At 46.3% G+C, this 14486-nt stretch overlaps 1 protein-coding gene across 1 annotated transcript in view; it reads right to left on the reverse strand.

Moving 5' to 3' along the window:
• Positions 1 to 201: 201 nt before the first annotated feature.
• oprl1 (opiate receptor-like 1) overlaps positions 202 to 14486 on the reverse strand; it is an 85893-nt gene continuing 71608 nt past the window's right edge. The window contains exon 6 of the mRNA XM_070544873.1: positions 202 to 8792. Coding sequence (XP_070400974.1) covers positions 8245 to 8792 — 548 coding nt within the window. The 3' untranslated portion in view covers positions 202 to 8244. The remainder of the gene's footprint in view (positions 8793 to 14486) is intronic.

The raw sequence follows: 14486 nt of genomic DNA on the forward strand, positions 1-14486 counted from the left end.
CAGGGAATGCCTTGGAATTCCCCCGGAAGAGCTGGTCCAAGTGGCTGAGGAGAGGGAAGTCTGGGCTCTCCACTTAGGCTGCTGCCCCCGCGACCCGAGCAAGGGCTAACGGAGGGAGATGGATGACTTTCCACACAGATTAGTTCAGGTTAGGCCTGAATTACAGGATTTGTTTTTCACAAAACAATAATCTGACAAAGCTGATGTTTCTTTCTTTATTAATTTCATAAGCAGAGAAAAATATACAGTTTTCATTTCAAGCTTCAAGAAAATCTCTTTATGCAAAGGTTACAAGCTGGCTAATACAGATGTCCATCCTGGTTTATTCAGAGCAGGAGCAAGTTCTCCGATGAAGCTGCAGAGCCTGAGTCATGTGATGCAGCTAAACTCAAAGTAAACCATGTTGGCGAACACTTACGGTCCGGTCCATCCCTCCTCACACACTCAAACCTTCCTGTTCCTCCACAGTTTGGCCACAAGGGGTAGGTGTGGTTGAAACGTTCATTTGCAAACACAAATAACTCAGTTTTTGTCATTTTTTTGTTATTTACTTTAGAGGACATCAGTCCGACTTTGATCTACTTTTGCAAATGAACTATTTATTTACTCTGTTTCATCCACAGCATCTCTCTCTGCTAGAGGACCGATGGTTTCAGCCGCTCCCACCTGCTGTAATTTCATCAAAGCTAATTATTCGTTCATCTCCGCTGGAAAGAAAGGCTCTAGCTAGCCACGCCTCCTCCATAAAACACTAAGTCTGAAGGCTGAAGCTCAGTGCGCTTCTGACCACATCTCTTCCTCAGTGGTGGGAGAGATGGGTGTGTGGTTACCATGGTGACCAAAATGAGCCACTGACAACAGCTCAGACTGTTCTGTTGGTCGCCTTTCTGCTAGTGATGTCCGTTGTGAGTTGAAACCATTTAATCTGTTTTACAGAGAAACTGTTCTTTACGTGACTAACCACCCGAGTTTCTCAGATTAGTACGGCCTCATAAACACGAGAACAAAAGTAAAACAGATCCTTAAAATACGAACCAAATGTAAAACTTTCAGAATAAAAGCAGGTTATGGCTGAAGCCGAATTCCTTTTGAGGACGCAGCCTCCCAGGATGTTTAACACAGCTAGCACACTGCAGCTATTCACTAAAATACACACGTTTTAACTGCACACCTCTTTCTGACAGCATAAATAAAGCAACTGGTTTTAGTCCTCGTGTGTTTCGGGTTTTAACTAAAGAACGGAGTAGTCGGTGCACTGAGAGATGTGGCGGTTTCACCAGACCATCCCAGTTTAGCTGTGGCTGCAGCCGGGCGCTGCAGGACTCCCATCAAAGTTTTTTTTATTAGTTTAAAACAGCACATACATTATTTATTTACTATTAATCAAATAGAAGAATTGTATAAATTCATGACTCAGACTGTGAGCTAGATGCAGTCCACAATAACACGCTAATAAATACCAACAGTTTCCCACACCGTAGAAAGAACACAACTAACAGAAACACTGCTTGTTTTCCTTTTTTGGTAAGAATACTAACAACAATAATATAGTTTTTCTTTAAAACAACATTGAACAGTTCTTTTGTTCGACATTCATGTGGTCTGTAAGATGTAAACAAATGAAATCCACAGTCCTCCGGGGATGCAGCAACGATATCTAAGGATAGGGAAGCAGTTTTTACTTTTACACCAACAACGACGAGAGCGATAGTCTGACACGTGAAGTGGTTTCTTACTTTCACTTAAAATATTCTGTTTAAATGTTCTGTACAGAGGCGACAGGCAGCAGACGCCCTCAGCAGAGGGACTTCAAACCCATCACGAGAAGAATCACCAACAGGAAACGCTGCTGCTTCAGGTTCAACAGCTGGGATGCAACCCGTCTTCATACAGAGACGCTGGGCCCAGACGGGTTTCCGGCAGGAAGTCTAGAGTTAGAGCCGACCCGTTCTCCTCCAACTCTCTGAGAACAGACAGATGTGATCAGCAGGAACACGCAGCTGCTGCGAAGGACGGCACAAGTCTGCAGACCTGATGCAGTGGCACCAGTTCGGTTTAGCCGGTGTAGGACCCTAACCCTAACCTTCATCAGCTACCCTAACCTTTTAGACCTAGCTTTGACTTATTTCATTCTGATGTTGATGTTTGAAGTACTTTGTGACTTTAACGTGTGAAACGATGCTTGATAAACAAAATCCACGTCCTCTGTAGGTCTCAGAGCTCACTGCTACAGGAACAATGTCCTCCTATTCAAGTGATTCTAGTTTTCAGGTCCAAACATTACGACGGGAAGAAACACCGAGTTTATTGGAGTTTATGTCAGAAGAAACGGACGTTAAAATAGCATCCAGTTGTTAGCAGTTTCAGTATTCTTTACTTTAGCTCACTGCGTTGTATGGATGTTGTAAAGTATCTGCAGACACCTGGACTACATGATGGAAAAGAAACTAATCTTTTATTATGGTATGTGACGGGTTTTTGGTTTATTTAAGATGTTCCTTCAGCTTTAGTGCCGCTTTGGCCTGTCTGGCTGTTCTCAGAGCCTTCAGGAGTTCAAGTTATAAAACATTCAGAGCTTCAGTAACGAACTTCACTTCATATTTAAGGCAATGTAAGTTCATGGAAGGAAAACGATCAACACCTGCATCAAACGGCAGCAGCAAGAAGAAAGAAAAGGTTTGGATAAACAAGAAAAAACAACAAATAGTGACTCAGCTGTGAGCGAACCACGTCCGTCCCAGCATCCATTCTGTTCAAGCACCGGAGACGCAAACTGGTGCTTTTAGGCCAAAGTAGCGACAGATCACACGGAGAGATAATTACACAGAAACACGCAGACACTAAAGAAGAAACCAGCCTTACATCATGGCGTGAACTTCCTAAAGCCTGAAACTGTCATGGAGACTGAAGCCAGCTGTTCCTCACCCTACCCCCACCTCAGAGCTACAGCTACAGCAACCAATCAGACCTGGCAAAAAAACTCATTTAGAAACACAATTTAGGCCTAGTCCACATGTAGCCGGGTCTTTTTAAAAACGAATACCCGCCCCTCCAAAAACTTGCATCCACACCACCTCGTTTAAAAATAAACTGTCCACACGTACCCGGATAAATACGTTGTTAAGGACATGCCAGACCTGTAGGGGGCAGTACTTCCCCCGTTCTTAACCTCGTCCTTCATCTGTGGTCTTCCGCAAGGAGCAGTAATTCCTCTTGCAAAAACAAACAAGCAGAAAGCGCTTGGACAATTGATAAAGCGAGCGCAGCTCTGAGGGCGTCCATGCTGTCGGCTAGTGTAAACACAGGTCGCACACGTGATGTCAGCGATTTTTTGTCGCGGAAAGTGACGTTGCGGACCTTAAAACTCCGCTTTTGTCCGTCCACACGCAGACGCCCAAAACGGAGAAAACGCAGATCTTCACTTTGGCCGGAGTTTTTAAAAAGATCCGTTTTCGTGTGAAAAAACTCTGTTTTCGTGTGGATGACAGGCCAAAACGTAGAAAAATATCTACGTTTTGGCAGATCCCCGGCTACGTGTGGACAGGGCCTTAGAGGAACAGAGTGGGATTCGAGAATCGAATCGTCAGAAATAAGTTAAGGATTGAACTAAAGTGTTTCTCAGAGGAAGACGAGAAAACCTGATTCATACTTCTGCGTCGGCTCGGCGTAAGGGCTCTCCGACAGGCTCACAGAGGGTGACGGAGACATGCCCAAAATTTTAGACATCTGTAGAAAGTGACGGAGAACGCAAGCTTGTGATTGGTCAGGACGCTGCTTCCTGCATCTTTGTCACCAGCACCGCCATTGCCACAGTAAAAAGTAAAAAGATATTTAGTGGCAGACACGAAACAAACTGAAGAACGCGTCGCCGAAAAAGCATACGGAGCAAACGTGGAGGGACATGACGGGAAACGTGGGTTTGGAGGTGACGACCGCATGAAGGTGGAGGAGCAGGAAGGACAAAGTTGTTATGAAGTCTCTGAAACACGTAAACACATCTAGCAGGGACCGACACCCGAGTGTTATGGTGGCAGGATACCACGGAGCAGCGCTACGCCCCCTGTTGTCCTGGAGGGGAATTGCTTTGCTGCCTGAACAGAAGTTCGCATGTGAAACCCTTCCGACACGCCGTGTGAGTCTGTGTTGTGGAGCTCACGCAGAAGTGGAAATCAGGCTTTACACGACTCATTCCTCATGGTTGCTGGTTAAAAACACCAAATGTGTCCCAAAACGTCAGCGGTTAGTTTCTGAACCCATTCAGAGTCATGCGACTGTCCTGATTATGGGATGTGATCTGATGTGAGGCTGGTTTCAGCATTTAGATGAGGTAGAAAAAGCCCCTTTGTCCCAAGAACCTTGTGACTCGTCAGTGTCACCTTGGTTCAGCGTTTCACAGCTGCTCCCGCAGCAACATCTAGACGCATCAGTCCAGAGTATCTCCAGAACTTTGTGGCAGTGCCAAGTGACACATCTGGAAACCCAGAACTACAGACCAACCAGATGTGTTGCTCTGCTTGGATCTGAATGCCTAGCTGGTGCCAGTGACATGAAGAGAAGCTCTCCGTTTTAAAAAGGATGTTTCACGGCTTCATCCTCCCACTCGTTTCTGCTTCCAGAGTCCAGACCGTACAAACCAGCAGAGGCTGCTGTCGGCAGGAGCAGGGTGAAGGCTTTTGTGACATCTACGAAAAAAGTTCAACAATCACAACAATGTGTATTTTTTCATCAAGTATAAAGATGGTTTCTATGTAAACAGGTATTTTGACAGGTTCCACTGTGTAGGTCAGAAATGTACAACCCCACACCACAAAGGACTTTACCCTTCTACTATCTCCGCTCCGCCCCCGCCCTCCGCAGCCGCTCGCTTTCGAACTCAAATTATACTGGTACCCGCTCTACAACGGCTCCGCTCCGGTGCGGAGACCTGAGGGGGGCAAACAGGCATGAGCAGGATTTTCGAGATCTTGCGATACAGTCCGAGCAATAAACGCGGAAGTTAGATCCAAACACCGTTGTGTGGGAGAAGCATCGACATGAACTGTTTAATCTGCCCATCATTTGTGTTGAGAGATCAGCAGTGTTTGGATCAACAAAGTGTGACTACTTTGATAGTAGAAACTGTATTTATGGCTTACTTTTGTGCATTTAAACTTCAGCCGCCATTGATAGTTGTTAAAAGTTGTTAAACCTGTGCATATGAAACAAAAAACACCTTTTGTTTATCGATTTATTGTGAAAAACGGAAGTTGTGCTCGCTCCTTTTCCTGTTGGGCGGTTGTGATTTCTGTCCATTTACTGCGGAGGTGCTCCGGAACGGAACGGCGGGCGGCGCCGCACGGCCGCAGTAGTGGAACAGCTCTGATTGACAACAACGGGACCGTTTTTGCTGCGGAGTTCGTGCCGGAGCGGAGCGGAGATAGTGGAATTTTGGGGTTAGGGTAGAAGAGTAATTCCTTTTAAATCCTCCATGATTTTTCATTCAGATCTTTGCTCTGAACCAAGGTGTCGCCATCTTTTAAACAATCAACTCATTCATTCATTTGTCAACAGCTCAAAGGGAAAATGTGGCCATTCTGAGGTTTGCTTCTGCGTAAAAGTCTAAGCTTCTCTGTCGACAGCTTCCTGGACAGCCTCTGCTCTGAGAAATACTTAACTTCCTGTAGGACTGATGAGCTGACATTCATTCATTTTATTTATAGAACGCCTTCCCACCAGCAATCAAGACATCCCACCGCGCTGAACATGATGATCCAGCTAACCGCTGGCCTCAGCTCAGTCCAGACCATGCTTTATAGCCGTTGTCCCAAAGCTGTTCAAAACCGCTGAAGCTCACAAAGTTAAAGCATAGATCCACACGAGCCTCTGGTGCCTGTAGGCGTCAGGTGTGATTACATAACTGCACAATGTGACAATGATGTTGTACACAGTTATAAAATCATTCAAACCAATTAGATTTAAGCAATAGGAGTTTCAAGATGGCAGCCTTGGCCTGGGCCAAGTTAACTCATCAGACCCAAACTCTATTTCTTCTAACGGAGGCTGTTCAGGAGGTGATCAGCGCCTAGTAAGATAATATTATCTATGATGATTATGAAAACCTTTTAAGAGCATTAACACTAACTGCAGAGAACTTCACGTGTTTTACAATAAACCACAAGGCTAGTTTTTATAGCACCTCTCAAAATAAAAATCACAAGGAAATAAAAAATAAAATTATTTTTATGAAGATCGTAATAAAAAAATGGGGAGAATTAAAAATTTGGCCAAGAAAAAAAAGGAATGAGAATAAAATGAAAAAGTAAAAGTCGGAAGGTTGGCTCAGTATGGAGGGAATAAATTGTACTTGTACTTGTACTTGTACTTGTACTTGTACTTGTACTTATACTACATCTAAACAGCAGACTCGGTCTCTGTTCAGCTTCTGCTGACCTCGTATCTACAGCAGCTCCACAGGTGGACATGAAGACGTTCTTCTTTGTCACAAAGCCTCTCTGAGCGGTCCGAGGACACGCTTTCACGGCCTTTGGTGTTCTCAAATCCACCGACTTGCTGTCATCCACACAGATTAAGGATAATCTCAAAACTGTTCACTTTGATTTTAATCCCTCTCTAACACAGTATGCTATGGATGATTCAGTCCCTAGTATCGGACGTGGCTCCTGATCCTAATGGACCTGGTCGCGTCCCACTGGGCGTTCTGTGGGTGACCTAATCTCTGGTCTAATATCTGTGTGAGACGACAGACTCTGCTGGTCTGGAGGAAAGCTACCAATGAAAATGTTGTTTGGTTTTCCATTTGTTCACTTTTACTCTGCTGAGTTTGAGACCAAATATTTGCTTCAGCATGAAGAAGTCGGATTAGCAGGAAGATGATCTTCCTGTGGTTTTCATCAGCAGCAGGTCAGAGCAGCCCATGGCGGCGCCACCAACGCCGTTGTTTCCAAACACTGGCTGCTCCTTTAACATCGCCTGCTGGCTGCAACTCCCGATCACGGCAGCAATCAGGCATCAATAAGCAGCATTCAGAAGCACCGACTGTTGTTAAAGACAGCCTTTGGAGAGTAGACGGTGGTGTTTGACCCGAGTTACCAGGACCAGACCGGAATCTTTGTAGACCATTTATCTAACCAGAATCAGTTCAGCCCGGTTCATGCAGCAGAATTACTCTAATCCTATCCGATAATCCTGCCCTGTGAAGAGTTCTCTGGTCAGCTCGGAAACACACCGGGACCGACTGCTCCGATCATAAAGCTAGGGTGTCAGCCATCTTGGAATGACTTCGTCTGATTTTTGGAGACACACAAGCGAGCTGCCAGTTTAACGTGACACGTAGCCAATCAGAAAGCGAGGTGACGGAAGCACGCAGCCCACGCCTCCTCGTGCTGCTCCAATATTCGGATTTCTTCCTGGGATATCCTGTCTGGCTGGGAAACGCCCATGGCTGAAACCCATGCAGTCGTTTTCGCCGTGGATGCACACACCACACACTGCAGGACAAAACTGGCACATGCGATTATTTCATCACCACATGTGGTCTCGTGTTTTAGAAACGGGCCGACAATTTTAACATCCTGCCGTGTGGACCGGGCTTTAGCTGACCTGTAACCCCGCCTCCTCTGTCAGAAATGTTGTGTAGGACTTTCATGTTACAAGAAGAGATGAGCAGCATGTTGTAGACCATAATGGGTGGCAGAGGTGTTCTACAGCTTCAGTATATTTAGCTGCTACACCTTACCGACGGTAAGTTCAGTCCCAGGCTGGAGGTGCAGCAACTGTACAGCAGGCTCGTTTGGCAGAACCTCATTCAGCTCCTGAGGCTCTTACTTTGGATCTACAACCAAAGTCACATGGCACAACACTTCAGAGACAACCGTAAACCCTGAAGAGGTTTTCTTAGGGTTTTACTTCAGTTCATCAACTTTTGGTTTGGAAATCAAACTTCTTGTTTCCGTTTGTTAAAGGCGTGGCAGTGGCAGTCCAGACTTGGGGTTGAACTGTGACCAAATCAGGCGCCTCTCACTGTAAAACACAGCATTCGCTCTACTCTCAAATTCTTTTCCTTTCAACCCCATCACTCTCATCTCCATCCCCCCCGCCCCAGGCCAGTCTCCTAGTTGGGGGGCGGGAGGGCTCGTGCCGCTAGAGAGCTGTAATCTGAGTTAATTCTGTGTTGGAATTTCCTGTCCCATGGGTCTCTTCCCTCTGGGGGGGGTCTACCCCCACCAGAGGCAGCTCCACGCCTAGTCATGCTGGATTAGGCGTCCCACCCCCAAGTCCGCCACCATCTCCAGCCTTGTAGCTGTAGGCGGCGGCCACCTCCCTGGCGATGCTCCTCATTCTACCCGACTGCTGAGTGTCGAGGCGGAATGGAGAGGGCTGGCAGAACTCACGGAAGCAGCGCTTAAAGTTTTCATCCAGGAAGGCGTAGAGTACTGGATTCAGGCTGCTGTTGACATACCCCAGAGCGATGAAGAAATGCGTCATCACCAGCGTGTACAAGCTGCTCAGGTTGAAGCCCAAGGACTGAGCCAAGACCATGATCTGGATGGGGGTCCAGCAAACAACGAATGCTGCAACGACAACCAGGACCATCCTGGTGATGCGCCGCAGGTTGCGATCCTTTTCCTTGGAACCAGAAAGAATGCGAACGTTTCGCAGACGCTTGACCATCAGACTGTAGCAGATGCTGATGATGGCCACGGGGATGAGGAAGGAGAAGAGGAAGACACAGGTGCCAAAAACAGGTTCCCAGTGGTTCTTTGGTTTTGGTAAATCAACAATGCATTCGACACCTGTAGAGAGAGAGAAGTGTTAGCAAGTGGTCTCCAGCCTTTCATTAACACTTGAGTTAGGAAAAGGATCTCTGACACCATTAGGGTCGATAGGAAACTAATTGTCAGATTTTCGCAAAATCATTCAATTATTTTTTTAATTTAGAGTTTTGATTCCCAGTCTGCCAAACAGAAAATAAGCTGACCGATGAAGACATATCTGCTGGATGTGTTTGTGTCACCGGGTGGCAATCCAGATCAGCCTTCGAACCAGAATCACTGGAGAAAGAAGACATCATGGCGAGTCGGCAACGTAGCTCAAGGGTATGGCAACGTTTTACGAAAAAGTGCAAACTCTACAGTTTCAACTAAAGTTTAAGTGATTATTCTTCTATTTGAGAGAATAAGGTTATTATTTGGAATAAATAGTTTAAGTCAATTTGCACAAATGGTAAGATGAGCCAGAATCCAGATAACACTCGATGTTCAAAAGGTAGCTGATCCATTCAGTGGATGTTTTTAAACGTTAGCACAACTACTCTTGATTTACGGCGTGTGGGTGTCATCAGCTGCAGCCCTGCCTCCACCACTGCCACGCTCCAGCCATTGATCAAACCGTAAAAGTCTGTGTGGAAGAGCGCAGACGACAGCGTCGGTAGGAAGGACATGTCAGAGCGTTTGTGTTCCAGGTTGACGTGTTTAAATCATGTTGGTTTAAAACCTTTAAACCGAACAATCTCAACAAGTTGTGTTCCTTAACATGTTGATACCGATTAGTAACGGTCACGTCAGATGTAGTTTCCAAGGCACAGGTTTGAGCTGAAGCAGCACAGACAAAATGACATCCAAGTCTGACTGCACTACTCAATAAACACCTCCTATTACCTTTCTTCAGCCTTGTCAGTCAACCCTTGGTCTACTCCTGGGGGGGAGGGGCTCCACTGGGTTTAAATACGGTGGGAAGTGGCATTCCCTCCTGACCTCATAGACCCAAGCAATCAAATACTAAAACCAAATGTTGTCCTGAGTCCCATTTGATCATTTCTATATTTTTGGTCTGAGACAACAAATGTCGGGTCAGGGTTAGGGGTAGGGTTGGCAGCCTAAGCTGAGAGGCCCAGACTTCCCACTCCCAAGCTACTTGGGCCAACTCCTCCAGGGGAATCCCAAGGCATTCCCTGGCCAATCAAGAGACATGGTCCCTCCAGTGTCCTGGGTCTTCCCTCAGGTCTTCTCCCTGTTGGACGTGTCCAAAAAAACGTTGCCAGGGAGGCGTCCAGGAGGCATCCTGACTAGATGTCCAAGCCACCTGAACTGGTTCCTTGCGACGTGTAGGAGCAGCAGGTCTACTCCGAGCCCCTCCTGGATAACTGAGCTTCTCACCCTATCTCTAAGGTAGCGCCCAGGCACCCTGTGGAAAGAAACTCATTTCAGCTGCTTGTATCTGCGATCTCGTTCTTACGGTCACTACCCAAAGCTCGGGACCATAGGTGAGGGTAGGAACGTAGATCAACCAGTAAATCGAGAACTCCGCCTTCCGGCCCAGCTCTCTCTTCACCACGACACATCGGTACAACTCCTGCATCACTGCAGATGCAGCACCAATCTGCCTGCTGATCTCACACTCCATCTTTCCCTCACTTGTGAACAAGACCTCAAGATACTTACACTCCTTCACATGAGGCCATCATCCCTGACCTGGAAAATACATTCTACCTGATCTACCTGATTCCCATCCCAGCTGCTTCACACTCGGCTGCGACCCGCTCCGGTGAAAGCTGGAGATCACGTTCTGATGAAGCCAACAGGACCACATCATCTGCAAAAAGCAGAGGCCTGATCCTTAGGCCACCGGAACAGATCCCATCAGCACCTTGGCTGCACCTAGAAATCCTGTCCATAGAAGTTATGAACAGAATCGGTGTCAAGGGGCAGCCTTGGTGGAGTCCAACTCTTACCAGAAACAAGCCCAACTTTTTGCTGGTAGGGCGGACCAAGTCTGGTGCCCCATACTCCCAGAGTAACCCTCCACAGCGCCCCCTGGGGAATGCAGTCAAACGCATACTCCGAGTCCACAAAACACATGCAAACTCCCACGCACCCTCTAGGACCTTCCTAAGGGCATAGAGCTGGTGCAGTGTCCCACGGCCGGGACAAAAACCACATTGTTCCTCCTGATTCCAAGGTTAGACAATCCGAGGAACTCATCTCTCCAGAACCCGTGAATACACCCTACTAAGGAATAGGGTTGCAACGTATATACATTTTGGCAGTATGATTATAATCTGATGTGTATTAACATAAATAAATCACACTCACATTCTCTAAATTATTGATGAAAGGCATTATTAAATTCTATAAAGGTTTTGATTTCCTGAAATATCTATTCTTCCTTTTTAGAGATTTTGCTTAGAAAAATTCACTCTGCTACTGATTTGCAACGTTGATGTTTTACCTCCACAAATAACACGAGCCTGGAGGAGTTCTGCAGTGTGGTGAAGTTGCTAATGCTAACGGTTAGCTTCTATTAGCAGAGACGTTCTCTGCTGTTTCCTGGACGCTAAACCAACAACAGCCAACTGTTGTGAGCCAAAATGGGTGAGTCCATGAATGTTGGTGACAGTGTGACGTAGATTTTCTAATCCTAGAGTTTCACCGTCTGCCTTCTATCAGGAGCTAATGCAGGAGATAGGTGTAGAAGACTATTTTCATGTTCAGGGTTAGGCAACCCTAACCCTGAACATGAAACACTCAGAGTGACTGATTATCAAAAATAATAAGTAAATAAATGGTTTTCAGTGAACCACACCTTTAATTATATTTGCCTAATAGCATTTTCTGACTTTCTGTAAAAAGTCAAAAAGGTTCAGCTGTTGCCAGCTGGTCTGGGTTAGTGCTGAAGGATGGATTAAGATGCTCAACTCCTAATGTCCATGCCATACTGCAGCGCTGCCTCAGCCAACACATCCCAACAACATCCAGAGCCTTAAAAAACTCCGGACCGATCTCACCCAGGAGTTCTTTGACCATCTCAGTGACCTTGGTGTCCCCAGACTCTGCTTCCTCTGGAAGGCGTGCTGGTGGGATTGAGGAGGCCTTCGAAGTATTCCGCCCACCGACCAACAATGTTCTGAGTAGAGGTCAGCAACATCATGTCACCACTGTAAAGGGCGTTGGCGATGTGGAACCGTTCTAAACCACGTCTGCTGACATTAAAGCCTTTCGCTACAGTCATAAGCTTTGAGTAATGACCCAACATACAAAATCACTAACACAAGCAGCCAAAATGAGATTTCTCTGGATGGTGGCCGCCCAGGCTCAACCTTGGAGAAAGGATGAGAACCTCCACTGTTAGGGAGGGTCTTGGAGAAGAGCCGCTGCTCCCCCATGTAAAGAAGAGGAGCCTGTGACTTTATTCGACATGAAGGCTGGAGCCAAACGGGAGTAAACAGCACAGCCTAGTGATAAGGATGCCTAACTGCTGTTAAACAGGCAGAACCAGAGCTGCCACACTGCCCTCAGAGGGGTACATCTGCTTTCACTGACGGGTGAGAACAGAATCTCACTGTGACCAAACTAATCTATGGGAATCTATAATTACCAAATAATTCATGGAGTCCATAGCTGTTGGCTCCCCTTTGCCTTTGCTTGTGTCAATAAATCATTAGCATCAAATGTAATTTCATCTCCAACACTGTTTGACATGATGCTGCTGTATTAATGTAATCAGCGCTCGTCCATCCATCAGAGGCCCTCCGTCTGACCAGGCTCCCCCTGGCTCCCCCTGGCTCCCCCGCCGTACAACTATGCTCTACTACAGGCTTGGTTTTTAGTGCGTCTGTCTCAGGCTCAGCGAGCGTTTCTGCTTTCTAATCTGATTGTGGCTGATGTGTTTATAAAACGACGTTTACAATAATGACACGTATCCGTATAGTTTATTCTTTGAGTGTACGGTTGACTTTTCTCAGCTCCTTGTATGGTTTCTTTTCTACGTGCTTCCTTCAACTCTAAGAACCGTTCTGGGTTTCCATTTCACAGCTGATGGTTCTTAACTGCTCGTGTTATTTCTCTCCATTCCTTTTAGATTTTTCCACCAGCTTGGATCATTACTCAGCTTCTGATTTTTGCTGTTCTTCTCTTCCTTTTCTTTTCACTTGGCTGATTATGCTTCCTCTTACCCTCCTCGCCTCTGGTTCAGACCGCTGATTTTCTCCTTCCACCTAGTTTACTTGAACCTTTCTCTGTGTTTCTGTATTTTTCCCCGGGTGTCAGCTCTTATAGTGATGGGACTTGTGCTGCCACGTCTTTACCTGCCCTTCTGGCTCCATTTCCTCCTTTTAGAAACACTCGATTATTTTTCTCTGTTGGTCTCTGGGGACTTTGTTTGGTTAGGGTTCTCATTTTCTACACGGTGTCTTCTTGACTTTTTCAACATCGCTGTCTGACAAAAACAAACAAAAAGGAAATCCGATTTTAATCTTTGTTCAGTTTTGAACCCATTTCTCTCTCTGAATCAGAGTGAAGCAGCATCTCGTCTCCATTTCTTCCACCTCTCATTTCCGTTTGACCGATTCATCCCCACCCGTTCCTTTCTTCTACATCATTCTCTACCAGGCTGAAGGCAGTAAGAGGGGAACACCTGAACACTTCATTGTGGATAACAAGTCAAACCAAAAGCTGCTGAAAATAAATTATGACATAATGAAATATTTTGGGTATCTCAAAAAACGAGAGCCGGGTAAACCCACACATGTGTGGGGGGAACATGCTAACTCCATGCAGAAAGCACACAGCCAGGATTTGAACCTGCAACCTTCTTGCTGTGAGGCAACAGTGCTATTACTCTACATTTTAGATTACTTTTATTAACTGTAGTTATTCATGTATAATAGCCAAGCATCCGGTCACTAGGTGGCAGCAGTGATGAAACTAATCAACAGGCTGCCTGTTCAACGATAGCGAGCCTAAGTCCCGCCCACCTTCTTCCGACCACGGGTCCCCGGAAGAATGAAAAAATGAATGGAAGTCAACGGGGCTAAAAATGCTATTTTCTAATTCCCCTTGTTTTGTGCCACACATGAAGTCCGTGAATTTTAAAGACACATTTTGAACCCAAGAACGCGCTCATTTTCAAACGGGGGAATGATATTTTAGGTTTTGTGTGAAAATAAGTCCAGGACTACAAATGCGCTTCACGAAAGTGACGCCATCGAACCCGACCCGGAGAAAAACAGAGGTAAAAATGGCTGTAAGGTCAGCAAAATATAAATCCTTCCTTCAGGAGGAAAGAACCATCATAAATCTGGTCATGTGGTAAGTAGCAGCTGCGCTAGGGTGGAGGAGCTCATGTGGGTTAGGGTTGGGGGGGGGGGGGTCGTTAGTCCTCTCAGTGTGGCCGGCTACGGAGGAACTGAGTGATTCATTCATGCTACCATTCACCAAATAGATCTCAGGAAGGGAGGCGGTGAGCGACTCAAGCGTCAGAAGCAGCTGCATGTCTGGGACCCGAGCTGCCTCCGTGGGGCCTCTGTGCTGAAGTGGAAGAGAGCTGATGTCGATGAGACAGAACAAGAGCCTGACTCACCTCAAAGAGCTGAGATTGGTGTGATTGGTCCTTCTACTTCCCCACTTCAAAGGCAAGAACTGAGACTGGGCACCAGTTGGGGAACATGGTTTCTGATCAATGTCGTTGGAGTTTTACTGTTTGGATTAAAA

Source organism: Nothobranchius furzeri, chromosome 15, assembly GCF_043380555.1.
Source record: "Nothobranchius furzeri strain GRZ-AD chromosome 15, NfurGRZ-RIMD1, whole genome shotgun sequence".
NCBI classification, from domain to species: domain Eukaryota; kingdom Metazoa; phylum Chordata; class Actinopteri; order Cyprinodontiformes; family Nothobranchiidae; genus Nothobranchius; species Nothobranchius furzeri.